This window comes from Myxine glutinosa, chromosome 6 (assembly GCF_964187855.1).
Source record: "Myxine glutinosa chromosome 6, kmMyxGlut1.1, whole genome shotgun sequence".
Taxonomy (NCBI): domain Eukaryota; kingdom Metazoa; phylum Chordata; class Myxini; order Myxiniformes; family Myxinidae; genus Myxine; species Myxine glutinosa.
Window position 1 is genome coordinate 3,471,153 of NC_136266.1, and position 22,590 is coordinate 3,493,742.

A 22,590-nucleotide genomic window follows, 5' to 3' on the forward strand; every position below is an offset into this window, starting at 1 on the left:
GCCATGTTAAACTTCTTAAATACTGCAGTGCGATTCTATCTGGCACCACATTTACCTAAGTATGCAATTATGAAGGAAACTTGGTACAATAATGTTTTACACTGTGCATAGGACACAGTGAAGACATGTAGAGTTCCTCGAGTGTGACAGGCACATGGAGCGGTGTTGGACGTTCAGTGTGGAGTGGATATTGAGCGGTGCTCGATGTTGCACATGTGGTATGTGCACTTTCTGGGTAAGGTTTGCAATGAGCTGTGTTGTGTATTTTGACTTGCATTCCATTTGTTGTGTCATGTGAACTGGCTGCATGTTGATCCACATGGTATCTTTAACACTGGAGCCCATCGATTTATTCATCCTATACCTTTTAGGGTCAGGGTTCTAAGGGAAGGGTGTTATCAGTAAAACAGATTCATGCGGCATGACCATTCCACAAAATATCTGTTTATTATAAAGAGATTCCAATATAATCATGTTCCACATTTGGCAAGATGTGATGCGATTTCTCAGACTCATTTAACCCCTCCAGAAACATTAATGAACACACGTTTAGCACAGCGATGTCAAAATGGTGGTTTGTTTGCTTCTTGGGCATTCAACAATTTAATATTATACATACATATTATACAATTTGTATTTATATATCCTTTGTGCAGATTCATTAAACAGACTCCACGAATGAAAGAATCATAATTAGATGAACACGTGTCAACTCCACCACACCTGTGAGCATTAGATTGTGCAAATAAATTTCCGCAATGGTTGCACAAACAAAGGGAGGTGCAAAGCGCCCCTCCCTATATATAAATAAGGGATCGCTTCTCTGTATGGAGCTTTAACACGGGGACTGCAGATATGTTTCTCGGCTTCTACCGGATGAAATCGGCTGCAAATTTCAGAAGTAAATGCTTTGTATGTTGAGGTAATATGTTCCAAATTTCAGCAACGTCTGTTTATGCATTCTTGAGTTTTATTAAGAAAACCCATGAATTCACATTGGTGTCTGTCCGTCTCACCGTTCTGAGGAGGAACCAAGTAATGCCCCTTTACATGAACTTTTCTAGAGCATTACTTGGTTCCTCCTAAGAACACAAGGGTAGTCCAGCATACACATGAGATTTTTTGAATGCCCTTCTTTTCTATTGTTCGACTTTTTCTACAAGCTAAGGAATGTCCCTTCTTTTCCATACTTGGCCACATGGCACATACCCTTATATAAAGGGGCCTTTTCTCTGCCCCTGGCATTTTACCGAAGAATTACTGAATACCATGAACATACTGTCACGTACTCATTGATATACAAGTGGGGTAAACAGCTGATGAGTCACAGTGCCCGCAATTTATCATTCCTTGTGGAGAGCCTATCAAGCGGTTTATTCGAGTTAACCAGTTATCCCCTTTGTTCAACTTATCTCAGTTCCACCGATCCTGACCTGACATAGGTCCGTACGTACCAGGAAATCTCCCTCTGCTGGCATTTCATGGGTAAGTTTGTCCACGGGCAAGGTGCGTGGTGTGCAGAGTCCACGAACAATGAGTTCGTAAAAGCGTTGCCGCAAATCCCCTGCAAGACAAAGCATTTTGCTAGAACTTTAATGTGTATTATATCCTCCATTTGTAATCACTAGTACAGGAGGGTCCTCATGAAACGTCCAAGATGCGTTCAAGAAAAATATATGCGTCTAACATGTGTTCAAGAAAAGTTGGATATACAATAAAACGATGGATAGCAGGGAATTTTTCCCCATAAGAATTCGTGTAATTAAGCGGGATGCGTTCCAACACTTAGTTTACATCTTATACAAAACCAGTCAACAAGTCTAGCAATCAAAAATATGGATGAAACACACAAAAACAGAGGAAAAATACGAAAAATTAAACAAATGTTAAAACCCTAAATAACTTTATATCTTACTTACAATATCTTTTAACTATTTAACAATGATAATTCAGCGGTCTTACACCTTGAAAATCTTTAATCTCTAATCATCTCCTCAAGCTGCTGAACGTATAGCTGAAGTTATCGTTGCAGGAATGGAGGCTTATATCACCTTCTCTTTCAAGTCTATCTCTCTTACCAACTCTTGGTTCAATAATTCCTTCTCTGCGGCCATTTGTGCAATGGATACAGCATATCGGACATGGAAAAATTATTCTTCCTCCGACTCGCATTCACCTTTCATATCTGCTAGAAACCATTGCAAACATGTTATTCGTGAGGTGAAGCATTTCCTTATCCAAATGAAATGTGACAACCTCTCATCTTCTTCCACTAATAGATCTTTCTGGTCCTTAGCTAAAAGTATCTCCAACAACCTCTGTCACTCTACCTTTCCTTCGCTTTTCTGTTCCAATGATACTTCCCATTGTCTCTCCGACTGATAAAGCAACTCTTTTTGGTTCTCTTTTCTCCTCTAATCCCATAATGGATGACTAACATTCCATCTCCCTCTGATGCACCCCTTACCAATCCTATGCCCCTCTCTATAATCTCGCTTCATGCAGTAATAAAAAGTACTCCTCTCTCTGGAGACAAGCAAGGCATACGGACAAGATGGCATTCCTCCTCGTGTCTTGAAGGACTGTGCTTCAGAACTTGCTCCCGTGCTTGCTCGTTTGTTTCGTTTTTGTTTAAAAACCCAAGCTTTTCCTCTTTCCTGGAAACATGCCTTAGTACAGCCTATTTAAAGAAGGGTGATTGGTCAAAGCCTTCCAACTACCATCCTCTTGCTTTGATTTATACTATTTTCCAAGTCTTTGAATGTCTTCTCAATTCCCATTTCCTCAAGCATCTTGAATCCCACAGTCTTCTATCTGACTATCAATATGGCTTTCCCAAGGCAAGATCTACCGGTGATATCCTTTCTTAAATTACGAATGTCTGGGTCTCTTCTCCGAGAGACTTTGGGGAATCCTTTGTTGTAGGCCTTGATATGTAAAACGCCTTTGACAGAGTTTGATATCGGGTCTGATATCCAAGCTTCTCTCTTTCGGCTTTCCTCCTTCGCTCCGCTCTCTCATATCGAGCTTTCACTCCGACCGCTCTATCTCCGTAAATGTTGATGGTTCAACATCGTCCTCCTTCCCTATCAACAGCGGTGTCCCTCAGGGTTCTGTCTTGTCTCCTACACTCTTCCTTCTTTTTATCAATGACCTTCTTTCTTCTACAAATAACCAAATGCACTCGTATGCTGATGACTCGACATTCCATTCCTCCATGGTTTTTACATCTGCCCCATCTTCAATACTCAATCTACATCTCGTTTGATCACAGCCAACTCTTTAAATTCGGATTTGGACAAGATTTCCTCGTGGGACAAATGTAATCAGGTTAAGTTTAATGTTTCTAAAATTTAATTTCTTCCCATCTCTCTCTTAAACTCCTCTCAACTCTCCAATCTCCTTTGAAAGCTCCACATTTACACCAAGTGATACAACAAACCTACTAGGTATTACCCTGACATAAAATTTATCCTGGAATCCACACATTACACAAATAACTAAGTCTTCCTCGAACAAAATAGGAGTCCTGTTCAGATGTCGAAGATTCTTCTTCTCTCAACAGTTGCTTCAACTATATAAAGGATTGATTCGTCCTTGTATAGAGTACTTCTCTCACATCTGGGGAGGTTCTAGCTCCACATACTTACTGCACAGAATTGAATCCAAAGTAATTTGACTTATCACCTCTCCCAATCTGACCTCAACACTTGACCCGCTCCAATTACGCCACAAAGTTGGTTCTTTACTCTTTTCTACAGATATTACTTCGGTTTCTGCTCCCAAGAACTTGCTGCTTGTGTACCTCCACCGTTAGCAAGACCACGGAATACTCGGCATGCCTCCACATCTCATGATTATTGTGTGGCCATTGGCAACTCAAGGGTGGGGGCCATTATGATGTTTGTTTCTTCCCCTCCACTGCCAAACTACGGAATTATTTACCTTCCCATGTTTTTCCAAACACTTATGATCTCCCCCTTTTCAAAAAGTAGATTTCTTACTTCCTCAAAAACTCTTACACTATTCTCTCTTTCTTGACTATTCTATCAATGCAGCTCTTTTATTTAAGGCCTCACCTCGATGAGGACTATATAGTCCGTGAATGGAACCTTCAACATAAAAAAGCTGCCTGCAGCAGTCCTTCACCCTCTAAATTATCCTTGTCACTAGTCCACGTGGTTTCTTCCACGGACCCAGGGTCCAGCCTTTGTGCAAGCACACACATCGTGCCACAGAACCTGACACTCATGTTGCGACCCTCTGTGGTGTCCACACAGGACCTTCTGAAGAGGTCTCTCGGTCACCTCGCCCACAATGGCCGTCACGCCCACTTTGGCCGTGCTTTCAGCACGAGCCAAGTTACCCCGAACGGCATGTCTTGCATTGACGTGCATCACACTATGTGATGCACATCATCACCCTCATCGGCGATCTTTAAAATAGTTTGAACAGTCATCAGCAGCAAACCAAGATAGCGAGAGATAACGGCTGGTTGTTCACTCTTCTTATTTCATTTCACCACGTCTAATTTGACATCCAGAGTTACACCACTGCGTTGCCGCTTACATACATGCTCCCAGTTTTTGTTAAATTTTTTTATTCTCAGTCGAGGCTCGTGTAAGAGCTAACACACAGAACATATAATAAAGGGAGCGGGAGATAAGAGGGGGAGAGAGAGGGAAAGACAACAACAGTAGAGAACAGGGACATCAGGAGATCTGTGGAAGGGAGAGGCCTGGGACAGGGTACACTGGATAAACAAGATGGACACTACGAGGACTTTCAGGAAAGAAATCGGAATTTGAAGGTGTATCTGGGGTGTATTAACGGGGGTAGAAAAGATGAAGGTTTTGGATGGGGGAAGATAAGAGATGGTGGTGTACAGCTGTTTTGAAGACCTGGAGGGAAGAGAGGGATTGAAGAGAGTGTGGGAGTTTGTTCCAGATGCGGGAAAAAAGAGGAATGAAGGAGTGAAGGTGAGCAGAGAGTCTTGATTTTGGCAGTTTAACTAGAAGAGGGTTGTTTACCAATCATCGTTCAATTATTATTTTGGTAAAGTACGCAAAGATAAAAAATACAGTACATTACGCGGATCGTTAAGTCCAACAATGCACAGCATGAGATATAGCTGTTATTGCGGTTATTTTGAATAGGCTATGAATAGGCTGTTATTTTGTGTTATTTTGACTTGGGTACCTCGGAGCACGTATGCAAACTTTGATGGAGATCGGCCATCTTTCGATTATACAAGGTTCATACACACATACATACATACATACATACATACATACATACATACATACATACATACATACATACATACACACATACATACACACATACACACATACATACAGTGAAATATGCGAAAATAGGATCTTGTACCACATCTGGATCCACATCTGGATCAGGATTTTCACCAAAATTGAATAAATTTGTCCATGTCACATGCCCAATCTGTCCACCAAGTTTTGTCCGAATCCATCCATAACTGTTGGAGATATCCTGCTCATAGACAGACATCCAAACAAAAGTGGGTGAGAACATAACATCCGTCCACCTTTGGCGGCAGAGGTAAAGAACACAACAGTTGATATACAGTGTGTTTCACATTAAACATTTTTTCATTTCACAGTTTCACATTTATTTTCAATTTAGTGCATCATCAGACATCTTTGGAGTTGCTTTCCCTTTAGAGACCTGCTCTCCAATCATATAGTCTTTGGATTATACATTATTTTGGAGTCGTGCGTCATTTCCTTTTGGGTTCTCCCTAAAATCATGATGAACCCTCGATAGACGACACATCCTCACCCTTCCTCGTTATGACTTACCCCGGGGATCGAGCACGACCGAGATTATGCTGCCCATAACCGAGGTTCCATGCAGCTTGGCGACGGCGTCTCGCGCTGCGTGTACTGTGCTAAACAGTACACGTGCCAATCCAAGGTGTTTACGGGTGCGCGGATGGTACAACACCTCCACAAACTCGACCTGCAGACACCCAGTGAGGCAAGCGACATTGAGCCTTTACAAAACGCCACGTCATGTCAGGAAGAGCATGTGACACGTATTCAAAAAAGAATTTTTTTTTTTGTAGATTTTGATGTATCAAGCGGAACTGTCAATAGACATTTCCTGTTAATTTCAACCATTTATTTGAGCGCTTTAGCTCATAGATCATTGTACTGCAAAAGGTCATCTGGACCCCCTTCCCTCACCTCCATGCTCACCCCCTATACTCTTCCCAAAACCTCAGGTTTTCGGAAAATACACAAAATCATGGGACAGTCTAATTGTATCCATGAGCATCGTTCAGACACTAACCTCTCCAAACTTGTCACACATATTCTTCAAGAACCCATGACGTACATTGTCATTGAGGCAAGCAAATGTCACCTCCTTGGGTGGTACAGGACCCACGTAGTTCTCATCAACCTGCCGTCAATGAAATTGAAGAGAACATTAATGTGAAAAAGGTGCATCAGGGTGGGATAAGGAATGCTGAAAAGGTACAAAGGAAACATGACCGGAAGTCTAACAGTGGCGTAGCTCGGCTTCTAAAATATTACAAGCGTTACGCCTTGGTCCCCCGTCGGTGAAGTGATGTGAGTTGACAAAGTGGAAGACGCAAAGGCGGCCATCTCGGATTTTGACATGGCGACCCAATTTTCAATAGCGTTCTCCCTTATGCGTAGATACACCCACACACCAGATTAGAAGTTGGTACTTCCCTTTTTTTCAAGATATTCTGCTCACAAGGTTTTTTTTTTGTTTGTTTTGTTTTGTTTTGTATACAAGATCGAGGCTCGTGAAAGAGCGAACATTAATCACACAGAAAGACAAACAGACACATAAAACATATAACATCGGGAGCGGTAGACAAGATGGGGAGAGAGGGGGAAGGACACAAACACAACATTTGAGAGCAGGGACCGAGAGACATGGAGACATCGAGAGAACTGTGGGAGGGAGAGGGCTTTGGGGGCGAGGCATGGGAAGGGGGGGGGGGTGGGAGAGGTATAAAACATATGGACACTGCCAGGACTTCCAGGAAAGAAGTTGGAATTTCAAACAAGGTGGATCTGGGGTGAATTAGCGGGGGTAGAAAAGATCAAGGTTTTGGATGGGGGAAGATAAGAGATGGTGGTGAACAGCTGTTTTAAAGACCTGGAGGGAGGAGTGGGATTGAAGGGAGTGTGGGAGTTTGTTCCACAGGCGGGAGAAAAGAGGAATGAAAGAGTGAAGGTGAGCAGAGAGCCGAGATTTCGGCAGTTTAACCATCAGAGGGTGGCTGGCAGATCTTGTGCGACCTGTAGGAATATTTGGGGGACAGAGCACAGAGAGAGCTGGGGAAGCAAGGCCGGAGAGGAGTCGGTAGAAGACAGAAAGACCACCTACCTGCCTGCGGTGAGTGAGTGAAAGACCCTCAGAGATAGCTTCATCGCGGGAGATTCCAATGATTCTGAAAGCTTTGGTTTAAACAGCGTGAAGCCGAGCTAGGTGTGAGGCAGGAGCACCAGCCCATAGGGGAGAACAGTATTCCATTGAGCTGCGGATGAAAGCCTTGTATGTGGTGAGGAGCTCAGGTGTGCCAAGGAAGGACTTCGCACGACGGAGGATGCCCAGTCGGCGACTGGCTTTGGAGGCCAGCTTGGAAATGTGGTTTTCCCAAGAAAGATCATGTCAGATAGTGAGACCCAAAAGCTTGAGCGACAGAATTTCTTGGAGAGGATTGTTGAGAAAGTAGATGGGAGGGTTGTCCAGTCGATCTTTTCGGAGAGACATAGTAAGAGTGTGAGATTTGTCAGGATTGAAAGACATGTTCCACTTGTTTGACCAGTCTGTGATTTTGTCCAGGTCTTCAGAGAGTGAGGAGGCTGCAGACTGCCGATCTTAGGGAAGAGGAATTGGAGCGGCAGAGAGTGGAGTCATCAGCAAAGAGATAGAGAGGATTTTCCAGAGAGTCAGAGAGATCATTGATAAAGACCAGAAAAAGCACAGGGCCCAGCACACTGCCTTGGGGAAATCCAGCCTGAACAGGAACGGGAGATGAGAGAAATCCATTCAGGGCCACACGTTGACTACGACCAGAGAGGAAGTCCGCAAGCCATGCATGGAGATCTCCATGGATACCATAGGAGGAGAGTTTGGTGAGCAGAGCTGGGTGCCAGACCGTATCGAAGGCACGTGATATGTCAAGGGAGACAGGCTCTGATTTCCTGTTTGGCATTGAGGACCTCAATCCATTGTTGAGACAGCAGAAGCAGCATGTCCAGAGTAGAGTGACCTGGTCTGAAACCAAATTGATGATCAGAGATCAAGCCATTGGAGAAGAGGAAAGATTTCATATCCGAAGCAATTATGGATTCCATGACTTTGCTGATAATTGGGAGCAGGCTGATTGGTCTGTAGTTGCAAGGATCTGTTTTTGCACCTTTTTGTGTAAAGCGGTAATGTTTGCTGATTTCCAGCATGCTGGCAGATGACCTTGAGCAAAAGATTGGGTGAAAAGAACAGAGAGAGGGTGAGATGGAGCGGCAGAGCAGGATTTTAGGACCCGTGGGCTGATGCCGTCTGGTCCAGTTGCAGAATCAGAGTCGAGGTTTGACAAAAACTCTTCCACCTTGTCAGGAGAGAAGGACACAGAGTCCAGGAGCAGTTGGGTTCGACTGGGAAAGGTGGGAACAGAGAGAGATGGGTTTGGGACTAAGGATTTTGAGGCAAACACAGAGTTGAGGCATTCGGCTTTGTCACGTGCGATGTCAACTGTGTGGCCATTTGAGGTAAGGGAGGGGATGGAGGGGGCACAAACACCAGAAACGGATTTGACCAGACGCCACCAGGATTTGGAGGAAGGAGACAGGTTTGAGAGTTCATTCTTGAGTGAGGAGAGATAGTGCTTCCTGGCACTCCTGAGGGTAGACACACACTTGTTCCGAGCTTGGTGGAAGGAACTGAGATTGCCTTCAGTTGGATTAGCCTTCCAAGAGGCAAAGGCAAGTTGTTTCAGGGCAACTGCCTCACCACAAGATTCAGTGTACCATGGACGGGAGGAAGGGTAAGACAACTGAAGGCGAGATGGGATAAATCTGTGCATGAGAGAGATCAGTTTGCTTTGGAAGAATTCCCAGGAAGAATTGATGTCAGAGGCAGTGGAGATGGGAGACCAATCCAGACGATTGATGGCTGCTTGAAGACCGTCCCAGTCGGCCTGAGTGAAATGCCAGACTCGTCGACGCTGAGGAGGCTCTCTGAGAATGGCCAGAGAGATGTCCACTTTGACAAGCACATGATCACAAGAACCGATTGGAGCAGAAGAAGAGCAGCAGACATTAGCAGGGAAGTTTGTCATAACCAAGTCTAGAAGAGAAGATACTCCATTGGCTGAGATCCGGGTCGGGAAATTGACAGATTGTGTCAATCCCAGTGAGTCACAGAAGTCCTTTGCTGAGGTGCCATGACTGGTGAGAGAGGAACCCACACCCAACCAGGTGGCATGATGACAGTTGAAGTCACCACATATGAGGAAGAGAGAGTTGGGATGAGTGGATAGAAGTTGGTCCATGTTGTCAGACAGTGAAATGTAGATGGAGTCATCACTGTTTGGGGGACGGTACAGAACACATATGAACAAAAGGTGGGAGCGGAGAGAAAGCCGTAGCCAGAGGTACTCCTGGGGGTGAGGAGGAGAGAGGGCAGTGCAAGGAGAGTGAGGAAGAGAGTTTTTGATAAAGATAGCCACCCCACCACCAGGCCGAGGCTCAGGTCTATCATACCGGAGGAGGGAGTAACCAGGAAGAGATATTAAGGAATCAGAGACATCTTGAAGGAGGAAAGTCTCTGTTAAGCAGATCAAGTCTGGATTGTCAGAAGCGACCTGTATGGAGAGATCAGTCAGGTTTGAGCGAAGGCCCCGGATGTTTGAGGTCCATACCGTTAATGAAGAGAGAGGGGGAGCATCGGGTACAGGACAGGGGAGGGGAGGAGTAGGTTAAGATGAAGGATGAGAGGGGGAGGTAGGGAGAGCAGTTGATCGTGTGTCAGAGATTGCAGAAGAGTTCCAAGAAAGGGAAGGATGAGGAGGATGAAAGGTTTGATGGTGAAGGGATGAGGCACAGTGAGGGGTTGTTTGAGGGGGGGCAGAGGAAAGTAGAAGGTTGGGGGGAGGTGGAGGTATGAGATAGAAGGGAGACGAAGTGGGGAGGAGGCAGCTTTGAGGAGGAGGGGGGAGGAGGGAGAATTGGAGAGGAATGGTATGGGGGGAGATTTGAATGGGAGGGGTTGGGGGGGAGTTTTGAAGGGGAGGAGTGAGGGGGGAGTTTAGGAGGGGAGGGGCAAGGGGGAAGTTTAGAAGTGGAGGGGCAAGGGGGGAGTTTAGGAGTGTAGGGGCGAGGGGGGGGATTTTGAGGGGAGGGGCAAGGGGGGAGTTTAGCAGGGGAAGGGCAAGGGGGGAGTTCAGGAGTGGAGGGGCAAGGGGGGGGATTTGGAGGGGAGGGGCAAGGGGGGAGTTTAGGAGGGGAAGGGCAAGGGGGGAGTTCAGGAGTGGAGGGGCAAGGGGGGAGTTTAAGAGTGGAGGGGCAAGGGGGGAGTTTAGGAATGTAGGTGCAAGGGGGGGGATTTGGATGGGAGGGGCAAGAGGGGAGTTTAGAAAGTGGATGATTAATGAAAGACGAACATTGAAAACAAATTGGGTTTGTTGTGATTTTCAAGTTAGCAATCCGATTCAGAACGATGGAGGAGGGATGGAATGAATGTGAATTTAGACCATGTAGTGAGGGAGACGTATAAGATATTGAATTTCTTTTTTTTTTAAGTGGAATGAGTTGGAGAGGAAATTGAGAAAAGCCTTTTAAATAGGAAGAAAAACAGCATGTTGTAAAATACCACTGAGTAAAACACTGAAGGGGAAAGGTTAAACATATTTAAATAATATTTAAACAGAACCGTGAACAATTTTATATGCACAAAATACCAACGGGGGGAGAGCCGAGAGGGACCACCACGAGTCACGTGAACAGGGCAAACGGTGGATGGCAAGGAGATAATGGGGGCGGGGCGAACAGCACACCTGGACAGAAAATACAGGATGAGACAACAGTACACGTGGAGAAAGGAAAATAAATGTTTTTTTTTGTTTGTTTGTTTTTGGGGGGGTGGGGGTGTGGGGATTTAGAACGTTAGACAGAGTATTATGTTCGGGGTAGAAGGGAAAAAACTAAGAGCCAAGCAAAACACGCTTAAGTTAACAAACACCGACGGGGGTACAACTACAAGGCCGCACACGAGGAGCAGAACACGATTAATTAATTACGAGTTACAGGAAATTCAAACCAAACCAAATTCAAACCAAAAAACAAACCAAACCAAAGGTTCAGACATACATGGCGGCGGCCAACTTGGATTTTGACGTAGCGACCCAATTTTCAATAGCATTCTTCCTTATGCGTAGATACACCCACACACCAGATTAGAAGTTAGTAGTTCGTTTATTTTTCAAGATATTTCGCTCACAAGGTTCAGACATATATATGGTGGCAGCCATCTTGGATTTTGACGTGGCGATCCAATTTTCAATAGCGTTCTTCCTTATGCCTAGATACACCCACACACCAGATTAGAAGTTGGTACTTCGCTTATTTTTCAAGATAATCCACTCACAAGATTCAGACATACATGGCGGCGCCCATCTTGGATTTTGACGTGGTGACCCAATTTTCAATAGCGTTCTTCCTTATGCCAAGATACACCCACACACCAGATTAGAAGTTGGTACTTCGCTTATTTTTCAAGATATTCCGCTCACAAGGTTCAGATATACATGGCGTCAGACATACATGGCGGCGGCCATCTTGGATTTTGACGTGGGTTGCACCCACACACCAAATTAGAATTCGGTCCTTCGCTTATGCACGCATGCACACACATACGCACGCATGCACGCACACACGTATGCACGCATGCACGCACGGACACACGGACGGAGGGGAAAACCATAGTCCCCCTTTCGCTCCGCAGTGCGACGGGGGACAATAAACCACAAACACACATCATTAGCTTTTTAAACAGTCGTTAATGCTGCTTATAACATTAAACAAAAAATTTGGAGGAATCCCGACATACATGAGGTAAGTTTTACTTGCAGAACTGAGCGAAGATCTACTGAAATCTATATACACCACAAGGCTAGGGTAAATAACATGACCCTTCCTGCCGTAAAAATGCCGTTTTTCGTAGCGGCCTTTTGAAAACCACCAATGAAACCCAATTTTCCTGCTGTTTAACACGAAACTGAAAGGGAGGAAGACCAGCATGTGCTCATTTACCAAGCAGCTAGCTTGCACTTCGTTCTAAGCTGAGCCAGCTGTTCCTTAATGGTTGTGAATGGAGTGCTTGCTCGAATGCTTAAACTACTTGGCGATCTCTCCACAAGAAACTTGGTAAATGAACACACACCCAATGTTCTTGAGACCCGACCATAGATTGACTGTAATGTACACACCCCAAAGAGGAATAACCCTTCCTGCCGCTCCCATAGTGAGCGGGTGAACGAGCAAATAAAAATGTCGGTCGGTGTAGTCAGCCATCGTAATGACATCACAGACGTAATGACACAGCGTGATGGCCGGACACAAAACTGCTGCTACTTTAATATACAGTCACGTGAAAAAGTAAGTACACCCCATGTAAAGTTTTGACTTTTTCAACATATTTCAACATACAGCTATTTGATCTTCATTTCAACAATATTGATAGATAAAGGTCATATAATTTAACAAATATCATGAAACATTTACATTTTGTAGTCCATTGTATAATTTAAATAAACATAAATGCAAATTTCGCATGTGGAAAAAGTAAGTACACCCCTACATTTATCACTACTTCAAATACCTAAAATTAGAATCAGGTGCACCAGCTCAGGTGCAAATGATTAGAACATCGTTAGAGAGGATCTTGGAGGAACCTGTCTTAATTAATCCTCAGACATTTAGTTTGGTTTGCTCTTTGTTGTTGAAGTGTGCGGCGTCACAATGCCTCGATCAAAAGACCTATTTAAGGCCTTCAGAAAGAAGGTTATAGATGCCTACGAGTCTGGGAAGGGATTTAGAAAGATCTCCAAACAATTTGAAATCAATCATTCGACTGTCCGGAAGATCATCTACAAGTGGAGAATATTCCAAACAACTTCCAACTTGTTCAGGCCAGGCTGCTCCAGCAAGTTCAGCTTGAGAGCAGACTGCAAGATGCTGAAATAAGTCTCTAAGAACACCAGAATGTCATCACGGGACCTACAGGTAGCTCTTGCGACTGTTGATGTCAAAGTGCACGAGTCTACCATTAAAAGAGGCTGCACAAATTTGATCTACATGGGAGGTGTGCCAGGGGGAAACCTTTGCTGTCCAGAAAGAACATCAGGGCAAGACTAAAGTTTGTCAATGAACACCAAGGCAAAGTCCAGCACTTCTGGAACAATGTGCTCTGGACAGATGAGTCAAAGGTAGAGCTATTTGGCCACAGTACCAGAAGACATGTTTGGCGAAAACCAAAGAAAGCATTTGACCACAAGAACCTGATACCAACTGCAAAGCATGGTGGTGGAAATATTATGGTTTGGGACAGCTTTGCTGCATCAGGGCCTGGGCAGCTCACCATCATAGAATCCACTATGAATTATTCATTGTCCCAGAGGGTGCTTGAGGATAATGTGAGGCCATCTGTCGGAAAGTTGAAGCTCAACCGAAGGTGGACCTTGCAACATGACAATGACCCTAAACATACCAGTAAATCCACCTAGGAATGGCTGAAAAGAAAGAAATGGAGGGTCCTGGAATGGCCAAGACAAAGCCCGGATCTAAATCCCATCGAGATGTTGTGGGGGATTTGAAACGAGCTGTGCATGCAGGAAACCCCTCAAACATCGCACAGCTGAAGGAATTCTGCATGGAGGAGTGGGCAAAAATTTCTCCCAGTCAATGTCAGAGACTGGTAGACAGTTATAAGAAACGCCTGCTTGAAGTTGTTTCTGCCAAAGGGGGCAATACCACCTATTAGAGCCAAGGGTGTACTTACTTTTTCCACATGAGAAATTTGCATTTATGTTTATTTAAATTATACAATGGACCCCAAAATGTAAATGTTTCATGATATTTGTTATATTATATCACCTTTATCTATCAATATTGTTGAAATGAAGATCAAATAGCTGTATGTTGAAATATGTTGAAAAAGTCAAAACTTTACATGGGGTGTACTTACTTTTTCACGTGACTGTATGTGTGTCTCCATGTGTGAACATTTACGTGTCTGTTGGTTTGTGAATGTACGTGTCTGATGTATGATGACATCAGATGTTGAACTACAGTGTGTGGGACACTGCTCTGCACCTTAAACTTTGGTAGGGGCAGATCAGCCATGCTGGAGCGTGACCAAAGTCGCCAGGTCCGTGGGTCACGCATCCCCGTAACAGGAAGGAAGCCAGCAGACTGTAAAAAGGGAGGAAATTAAAGTAGTCAAAAAAATGAGGTGAAACAGGACGTAGGAAAGTGATTGTAAATAAGGACAATAAATGAAGAAAAACAAGTGGATGGGATAAGTATGTAATGTAGGTGCACAAGGTGGTTAAATTGTGCTTAATCAGAAGCACTTGCTACAATACATTGAGTCACAAAGGCACAGGTTACAGTAAAGAAAGTCTCGAAAAATGTAAACATTGAGGTAGAATACATCAAACTCATTCCAATAAATACATAACTGACAATGAAGTCACATCGGGAGAAATCCTAGGAAATTTTGCTCGAGGAAGAGGCAATTTGGCCCATGAAACCTGTGCTGTATAATGTAATCTATCAATTTGGCACAAAAATGATTTTGCACAAATCAAAAAAAACAAAGTAAATCTGAGGAACAATTCAAAACAAACGATCAAAATGCAATCAATGCACAGAGGTAAAACCAAAATTCCATAATGTAGTTATTTGTTGAAACAAGTTCCTAAATGTGTTGATTTGATGATGCAAATTCCATAATGTAGTTATTTGTTGAAGCAAGTTCCTAAATGTATTTATTTGGTGATGCAAATTCCATAATGTAGTTATTTGTTGAAACAAGTTCCTAAATGTGTTGATTTGATGATGCAAATTCCATAATGTAGTTATTTGTTGAAGCAAGTTCCTAAATGTATTTATTTGGTGATGCAAATTCCATAATGTAGTTATTTGTTGAAACAAGTTCCTAAACGTGTTTATTTGGTGATGCAAATTCCATAATGTAGTTATTTGTTGAAACAAGTCCCTAAATGTGTTTATTTGGTGATGCAAATTCCATAATGTAGTTATTTGTTGAAACAAGTTCCTAAATGTGTTTATTTGGTGATGCAAATTCCATAATGTAGTTATTTGTTGAAACAAGTCCCTAAATGTATTTATTTGGTGATGCAAATTCCATAATGTAGTTATTTGTTGAAACAAGTTCCTAAATGTATTTATTTGGTGATGCAAATTCCATAATGTAGTTATTTGTTGAAGCAAGTTCCTAAACGTGTTTATTTGGTGATGCAAATTCCATAATGTAGTTATTTGTTGAAACAAGTTCCTAAATGTGTTTATTTGGTGATGCAAATTCCAAAATGTTGTTATTTGTTGAAACAAGTTCCTAAATGTGTTTATTTGGTGATGCAAATTCCATAATGTTGTTATTTGTTTGAGCAAGTTCCTAAACGTGTTTATTTGGTGATGCAAATTCCATAATGTAGTTATTTGTTGAAACAAGTTCCTAAATGTATTTATTTTGTGATGCAAATTCCATAATGTAGTTATTTGTTGAAACAAGTTCCTAAATGTGTTTATTTGGTGATGCAAATTCCATAATGCAGTTATTTGTTGAAACAAGTTCCTAAACGTGTTTATTTGGTGATGCAAATTCCATAATGTAGTTATTTGTTGAAGCAAGTTCCTAAACGTGTTTATTTGGTTATGCAAGTTCCATAATGTAGTTATTTGTTGAAACAAGTTCCTAAACGTGTTTATTTGGTTATGCAAGTTCCATAATGTAGTTATTTGTTGAAACAAGTTCCTAAACGTGTTTATTTGGTGATGCAAATTCCATAATGCAGTTATTTGTTGAAACAAGTTCCTAAACGTGTTTATTTGGTTATACAAGTTCCATAATGTAGTTATTTGTTGAAACAAGTTCCTAAACGTGTTTATTTGGTGATGCAAATTCCATAATGCAGTTATTTGTTGAAGCAAGTTCCTAAACGTGTTTATTTGGTTATGCAAGTTCCATAATGTAGTTATTTGTTGAAACAAGTTCCTAAACGTGTTTATTTGGTTATGCAAGTTCCATAATGTAGTTATTTGTTGAAACAAGTTCCTAAACGTGTTTATTTGATGATGCAAATTCCATAATGCAGTTATTTGTTGAAACAAGTTCCTAAACGTGTTTATTTGGTTATGCAAGTTCCATAATGTAGTTATTTGTTGAAACAAGTTCCTAAATGTCTTTATTTGGTGATGCAAATTCCATAATGTAGTTATTTGTTGAAACAAGTTCCTAAACGTGTTTATTTGGTGATGCAAATTCCATAATGTAGTTATTTGTTGAAACAAGTTCCTAAACGTGTTTATTTGGTGATGCAAATTCCATAATGTAGTTATTTGTTGAAACAAGTTCCTAAATATGTTTATTTGGTGATGCAAATTCCATAATGTAGTTATTTGTTGAAGCAAGTTCCTAAATGTGTTTATTTGGTGATGCAAATTCCATAATGTAGTTATTTGTTGAAACAAGTTCCTAAATGTGTTTATTTGGTGATGCAAATTCCATAATGTAGTTATTTGTTGAAGCAAGTTCCTAAATGTGTTTATTTGGTGATGCAAATTCCATCATGTAGTTATTTGTTGAAACAAGTTCCTAAATGTGTTTATTTGGTGATGCAAATTCCATCATGTAGTTATTTGTTGAAGCAAGTTCCTAAATGTGTTTATTTGGTGATGCAAATTCCATAATGTAGTTATTTGTTGAAACAAGTTCCTAAATGTGTTTATTTGGTGATGCAAATTCCATAATGTAGTTATTTGTTGAAACAAGTTCCTAAATGTGTTTATTTGGTGATGCAAATTCCATAATGTAGTTATTTGTTGAAACAAGTTCCTAAATGTGTTTATTTGGTGATGCAAATTCCATCATGTAGTTATTTGTTGAAGCAAGTTCCTAAATGTGTTTATTTGGTGATGCAAATTCCATAATGTAGTTATTTGTTGAAACAAGTTCCTAAATGTGTTTATTTGGTGATGCAAATTCCATAATGTAGTTATTTGTTGAAACAAGTTCCTAAATGTGTTTATTTGGTGATGCAAATTCCATAATGTAGTTATTTGTTGAAACAAGTTCCTAAATGTGTTTATTTGGTGATGCAAATTCCATAATGTAGTTATTTGGTGAAACAAGTTCCTAAATGTATTTATTTGGTGATGCAAATTCCATAATGTAGTTATTTGTTGAAACAAATTCCTAAATGTGTTTATTTGGTGATGCAAATTCCATAATATAGTTATTTGTTGAAACAAGTTCCTAAATGTATTTATTTGGTGATGCAAATTCCATAATGTAGTTATTTGGTGAAACAAGTTCCTAAATGTGTTTATTTGGTGATGCAAATTCCATAATATAGTTATTTGTTGAAACAAGTTCCTAAATGTATTTATTTGGTGATGCAAATTCCATAATGTAGTTATTTGGTGAAACAAGTTCCTAAATGTGTTTATTTGGTGATGCAAATTCCATAATATAGTTATTTGTTGAAACAAGTTCCTAAATGTATTTATTTGGTGATGCAAATTCCATAATGTAGTTATTTGGTGAAACAAGTTCCTAAATGTGTTCATTTGGTGATGCAAATTCGTTATTTGTTTAAGCAAGTTCCTAATTGTGTTCATTTTGTGATGCAAATTCCATAATGTAGTTATTTGTTGAAGCAAGTTCCTAAATGTGTTTATTTGGTGATGCAAATTCGTTATTTGTTTAAGCAAGTTCCTAAATGTGTTTATTTGGTCATGCAAATTCCATAATGTCGTTATTTGTTGAAACAAGTTCATAAATGTGTTTATTTGGTGATGCAAATTCCATAATGCAGTTATTTGTTGAAACAAGTTCCTAAATGTGTTTATTTGGTGATGCAAATTCCATAATGCAGTTATTTGTTGAAGCAAGTTCCTAAATGTGTTTATTTGGTGATGCAAATTCCATAATGTAGTTATTTGTTGAAACAAGTTCCTAAATGTGTTTATTTGGTGATGCAAATTCCATAATGTAGTTATTTGTTGAAACAAGTTCCTAAATGTGTTTATTTGGTGATGCAAATTCCATAATGTAGTTATTTGGTGAAACAAGTTCCTAAATGTGTTTATTTGGTGATGCAAATTCCATAATGTAGTTATTTGTTTAAGCAAGTTCCTAAATGTGTTCATTTGGTGATGCAAATTCCATAATGTAGTTATTTGTTGAAGCAAGTTCCTAAATGTGTTTATTTGGTAATGCAAATTCGTTATTTGTTTAAGCAAGTTCCTAAATGTGTTTATTTGGTGATGCAAATTCCATAATGTAGTTATTTGTTGAAACAAGTTCCTAAATGTGTTTATTTGGTGATGCAAATTCCATAATGTAGTTATTTGTTGAAGCAAGTTCCTAAATGTATTTATTTGGTGATGCAAATTCCATAATGTAGTTATTTGTTGAAGCAAGTTCCTAAATGTATTTATTTGGTGATGCAAATTCCATAATGTAGTTATTTGTTGAAACAAGTTCCTAAATGTGTTTATTTGATGAGGCAAATTCCATAATGTAGTTATTTGTTGAAACAAGTTCCTAAATGTGTTTATTTGATGAGGCAAATTCCATAATGTAGTTATTTGTTGAAGCAAGTTCCTAAATGTGTTTATTTGGTAATGCAAATTCGTTATTTGTTTAAGCAAGTTCCTAAATGTGTTTATTTGGTGATGCAAATTCCATAATGTAGTTATTTGTTGAAACAAGTTCCTAAATGTGTTTATTTGGTGATGCAAATTCCATAATGTAGTTATTTGTTGAAACAAGTTCCTAAATGTGTTTATTTGGTGATGCAAATTCCATAATGTAGTTATTTGTTGAAGCAAGTTCCTAAATGTGTTTATTTGGTGATGCAAATTCCATAATGTAGTTATTTGTTGAAACAAGTTCCTAAATGTGTTTATTTGGTGATGCAAATTCCATAATGTAGTTATTTGTTGAAACAAGTTCCTAAATGTGTTTATTTGGTGATGCAAATTCCAAAATGTTGTTATTTGTTGAAACAAGTTCCTCAATGTGTTTATTTGGTGATGCAAATTCCATAATGTAGTTATTTGTTGAAGCAAGTTCCTAAATGTGTTTATTTGGTGATGCAAATTCCATAATGTAGTTATTTGTTGAAACAAGTTCCTAAATGTGTTTATTTGGTGATGCAAATTCCATAATGTAGTTATTTGTTGAAACAAGTTCCTAAATGTGTTTATTTGGTGATGCAAATTCCATAATGTAGTTATTTGTTGAAACAAGTTCCTAAATGTGTTTATTTGATGAGGCAAATTCCATAATGTAGTTATTTGTTGAAACAAGTTCCTAAATGTGTTTATTTGATGAGGCAAATTCCATAATGTAGTTATTTGTTGAAACAAGTTCCTAAATGTGTTTATTTGGTGATGCAAATTCCATAATGTAGTTATTTGGTGAAACAAGTTCCTAAATGTGTTCATTTGGTGATGCAAATTCGTTATTTGTTTAAGCAAGTTCCTAATTGTGTTCATTTGGTGATGCAAATTCCATAATGTAGTTATTTGTTGAAGCAAGTTCCTAAATGTGTTTATTTGGTGATGCAAATTCGTTATTTGTTTGAGCAAGTTCCCAAATGTGTTCATTTTGTGATGCAAATTCCATAATGTAGTTATTTGGTGAAACAAGTTCCTAAATGTGTTTATTTGGTGATGCAAATTCCATAATGTTGTTATTTGTTTAAGCAAGTTCCTAAATGTGTTTATTTGGTGATGCAAATTCCATAATGTAGTTATTTGGTGAAACAAGTTCCTAAATGTGTTCATTTGGTGATGCAAATTCGTTATTTGTTTAAGCAAGTTCCTAATTGTGTTCATTTGGTGATGCAAATTCCATAATGTAGTTATTTGTTGAAGCAAGTTCCTAAATGTGTTTATTTGGTGATGCAAATTCGTTATTTGTTTGAGCAAGTTCCCAAATGTGTTCATTTTGTGATGCAAATTCCATAATGTAGTTATTTGTTGATACATTCGGATACCACTATTCGCGGTTCCGCTATTCACGGGTTCCACGTATTCACAGTTGATAAAATGCGATATGTTTCTCAATTCGTGGAACAGTGTCCTGCAAATTTGTGGGGTTTTTTCTATTCATGGTCATGTTCCACGAAATCGTGGGGTTTTTTTCCCTATGAGCGTCCGTGTTCCACGAATTCGTGGTTTTTCAGGGGTGCAAAAGAAAATTTTCATGAACCGTTAGCTTGACACATTTATAAAACCCATCTTTTACCAGCCATGTATAAAGCAGCTGGATATACGTATGCAAAAAACATCTTCTATGAGCTGCGAATTTGACCTGCTTATGCAGCCGCTGCCGTGTGTTTCACGTTTTCATGGCTTTCGCAGCTGCAACACTTGCATTGCTACACTCCGGGCCTGTCTGACTCTGCTGGGTTTCACGTTTTAGCTGCACTATAATCGAGAGCTTTGCGGGATGTTCCGCCAGCTGCGTAAACAAGTCAACCCCGCAATATTAAAGAATGCAAATGCTTCATTGAATCTATTACAATTTGCAATTTATGGTAAAGCATCATCAAAGATGTCACACAATGAAAACGCTTTGCGGGATGTTCCGCCAGCTGCGTAAACAAGTCAACCTCATGAATTATAGAATGAAAACGCTTCATTAAATCTATTATATTGAAATTAGCCGATAGGCTCAATATGGCATCATCCGATAACATCCCCCACAAACAATGTGTATTCACCCCTCCCGCATCTACCCACAATGCTCGCATTTCTACAAATACAGACTGTGTATTGGGTCTCAATCATTCTTCTCGTCCGGTTGCTTGGACCTGCATTTTTTGACTCTCACTCTGCTCATCGTTTGCACGACGTGCTTGAGGCCTCCTTTCCTGCTTCCTGAGGCTCGTTTGCACAACGTGCTTGAGGCCTCCTTTCCTGCTTCCTGAGGCTCGTTTGCACGACGTGCTTGAGGCCTCCTTTCTTGCTTCCTGAGGCTCGTTTGCACGACGTGCTTGAGGCCTCCTTTCCTGCTTCCTGAGGCTCGTTTGCACGACGTGCTTGAGGCCTCCTTTCCTGCTTCCTGAGGCTCGTTTGCACGACGTGCTTGAGGCCTCCTTTCCTGCTTCCAGAGGCTCGTTTGCACGACGTGCTTGAAGCCTCCTTTCCTGCTTCCTGGGGCTCGTTTGCACGACGTGCTTGAGGCCTCCTTTCCTGCTTCCTGAGGCTCGTTTGCATGACGTGCTTGAGGCCTCCTTTCCTGCTTCCTGAGGCTCGTTTGCATGACGTGCTTGAGGGCTCTGAGTGCTTCTGCTCACTGAGGATCTCACCTTCAAAAGTGTTGCATTTACATTCTGTATGCCTGGCCATCTTAGCTGCTTAATGGGCAGTGTAAATAAACCTTTTCTTTGTTATCAATGGTGATCTCAAGCTTGTGGAGGAGCTTGTATGTGTAATGTATTTGGGAGGACGACTCGGCCATCCTTGTGCTTTTACATGAATTGACTTGGACGGGTGTGTACCCTGGTTAGAATAGGTACACCGTATCCCTGCGTGTCGTAAGAGGCGACTAAGAGGGTTGGCGTCAGGAAGGGCATCCGGCCATAAAAACATTGCCTCAAAAAGAGAACCATGACAATTACAACTACGTATGGGCAGGGTACAGCCCGAAATGGAGATCGGTTTCTGAGGTTTGGGACATGGAATGTAGGGACAATGACAGGGAGATAAGGAGAAGTGGTGGAAGTATTGATCAGAAGAAGAGTGGACATATGTTGTGTGCAAGAGACGAGATGGAAGGGAAGTCTTGTGAGACTGGTGAAGGGTAGGCAGGGACAGAAATACAAGTTTGTGTGGCAAGGGTGCCCGGAGGGCGTGAATGGTGTTGGTGTCCTCTTTTCTGAGGAGTTTGTAGACAGTGTGGTGAGTGTGACTAGAGTGAGTGATAGGTTGATGATGGTGAAAATGATGATTGGAAAGCTCTTGGTGAACGTCATCTCGGGATATGCTCCGCAGGTTGGTCGGAGCGATGAAGAGAAGGACAAGTTCTGGTGTGCGATAGAGAAGCTGATGGAAAACGTGAAAGATGAGGAAGTTGTTGTGGTAGGAGGAGACCTAAATGGACATGCGGGAAGGAGTATGGACGGTTTTGAGGGAGTTCATGGGGGTTACGGATATGGTGTGAGAAATGGAGAAGGTGAAAGGATTTTGGAGTTTGCTGATGGAGCTGATTTGTTGATTTGTAATACTCAGTTCCAGAAAGAGGATAACAGCT

At 41.0% G+C, this 22,590-nt stretch overlaps 1 protein-coding gene across 1 annotated transcript in view; it reads right to left on the bottom strand.

Moving 5' to 3' along the window:
* The window catches only part of LOC137429544 (histone-lysine N-methyltransferase SETD1B), a 237,926-nt gene that overhangs the window by 182,067 nt on the left and 33,269 nt on the right, over window positions 1-22,590 (bottom strand). Inside the window, exons 3-6 of the mRNA XM_078779562.1 lie at window positions 14,391-14,489; window positions 6,331-6,441; window positions 5,838-5,997; window positions 1,455-1,564 (exon numbers count right to left, since the gene is read on the bottom strand). Of these exons, the coding sequence (XP_078635688.1) occupies window positions 1,455-1,564; window positions 5,838-5,997; window positions 6,331-6,441; window positions 14,391-14,489 (480 nt within the window). The remainder of the gene's footprint in view (window positions 1-1,454; window positions 1,565-5,837; window positions 5,998-6,330; window positions 6,442-14,390; window positions 14,490-22,590) is intronic.